We start from the raw sequence: 1,150 nt of genomic DNA on the forward strand, positions 1-1,150 counted from the left end.
AAGGGACCCAATTGCCCTTGCCTATCCTCCCAGCAGTGTTCCTGGGCAGGACAGCAGTACTGAAGTTAGTCCCACCATCCTGTTTCTCTTGCCCATTCACATTGGAGGGCCCAAGCCATCCTGGTGGGATAGAGCAGGAGTGGGGTTGTGGGTAAAGGCTCATGAGTGGGCCTCCTATTCCACAGAGGAAGTGTGGGAGGAGCTCCAGACAGGTTTTCTGAAAGCTCATTATGCAAATTGTCCGGTTTTTTTTTTGAGACAGAGTTTTACTTTGTCACCCTTGGTACCGAGTGGTGTGATATCATGGCTCACAGCAACCTCATATTCTTGGGCTCAAGCAATCCTCTTGCCTCGGCCTCCTGAGTAGCTAGGTCTACGGGCTCCCGCCACATGCCTGGCTAGTTTTTAGAGATGAGGTCTCTTGCTCTTGCTTAGGCTGGTCTCAAACTCCTGAGCTCAAGCAATCCACCCACCTTGGCCTCCCAGAGTGCTAGGATTACAGGCATGAGCCACCACTACCAGTCTTCAAACTATTCTATTTTTGTATATGCTTAAAGTTTTTCATAATAAAAAGTTTAATTGAAAAAATCAACTTACATATTATGCTCTAAAGTAGACAATTAGAGCTATGGTTTATTACATAAATACTGTTCCTCAGGCTTTTTGTTCTTTTTTGTTTTTTTGTTTTTGTTTTTTTTCTCAAGCTGTCGCCCTGGGTAGAGTGTCATGGCATCATAGCTCACAGCAGCCTCCAACTCCGGCTCAAGTGATCCTCTTGCCTCAGTTTTTCTACTATAGTAGAAAGGGGGTCTCACTTTTTGTTCAGGCTGGTCTCAAACTCATGAGCTTAAGCAATCCACCCACCTCAGCCTCCCAGAGTGCTAGACTTTAGGCTTGTTTATTGTCTTTTTATTATTCTTCCTTACAGAGTGGAGGATATGTTCTTGGCTTTAAAATAGATCCTCTGGAAAAACTACAAGAATCAGTTAAGGAAATCAATTCACTTCACAAAGTCTATTCTGCTAGTCCTATATTTGGAGTCGATTATGAGATGGAAGAAAAGGTAATTTGTTGAATGTGTGAAATACACTGTTTGCTGGGTTGCTTTTATACAACTTAGAAAATTCAGATAACGGCTCGGCGCCTATAG

The 1,150-nt window shown here is 43.5% G+C and overlaps 1 protein-coding gene across 1 annotated transcript in view; it reads left to right on the forward strand.

Moving 5' to 3' along the window:
- BBS5 (Bardet-Biedl syndrome 5) overlaps window positions 1-1,150 on the forward strand; it is a 31,297-nt gene that overhangs the window by 22,975 nt on the left and 7,172 nt on the right. The window contains exon 9 of the mRNA XM_023507550.1: window positions 929-1,063. Within this exon, the coding sequence (XP_023363318.1) occupies window positions 929-1,063 (135 nt within the window). The remainder of the gene's footprint in view (window positions 1-928; window positions 1,064-1,150) is intronic.

Source organism: Otolemur garnettii, unplaced genomic scaffold (genome assembly GCF_000181295.1).
Source record: "Otolemur garnettii isolate 467f Iridium unplaced genomic scaffold, OtoGar3 scaffold00187, whole genome shotgun sequence".
Classification (NCBI taxonomy): domain Eukaryota; kingdom Metazoa; phylum Chordata; class Mammalia; order Primates; family Galagidae; genus Otolemur; species Otolemur garnettii.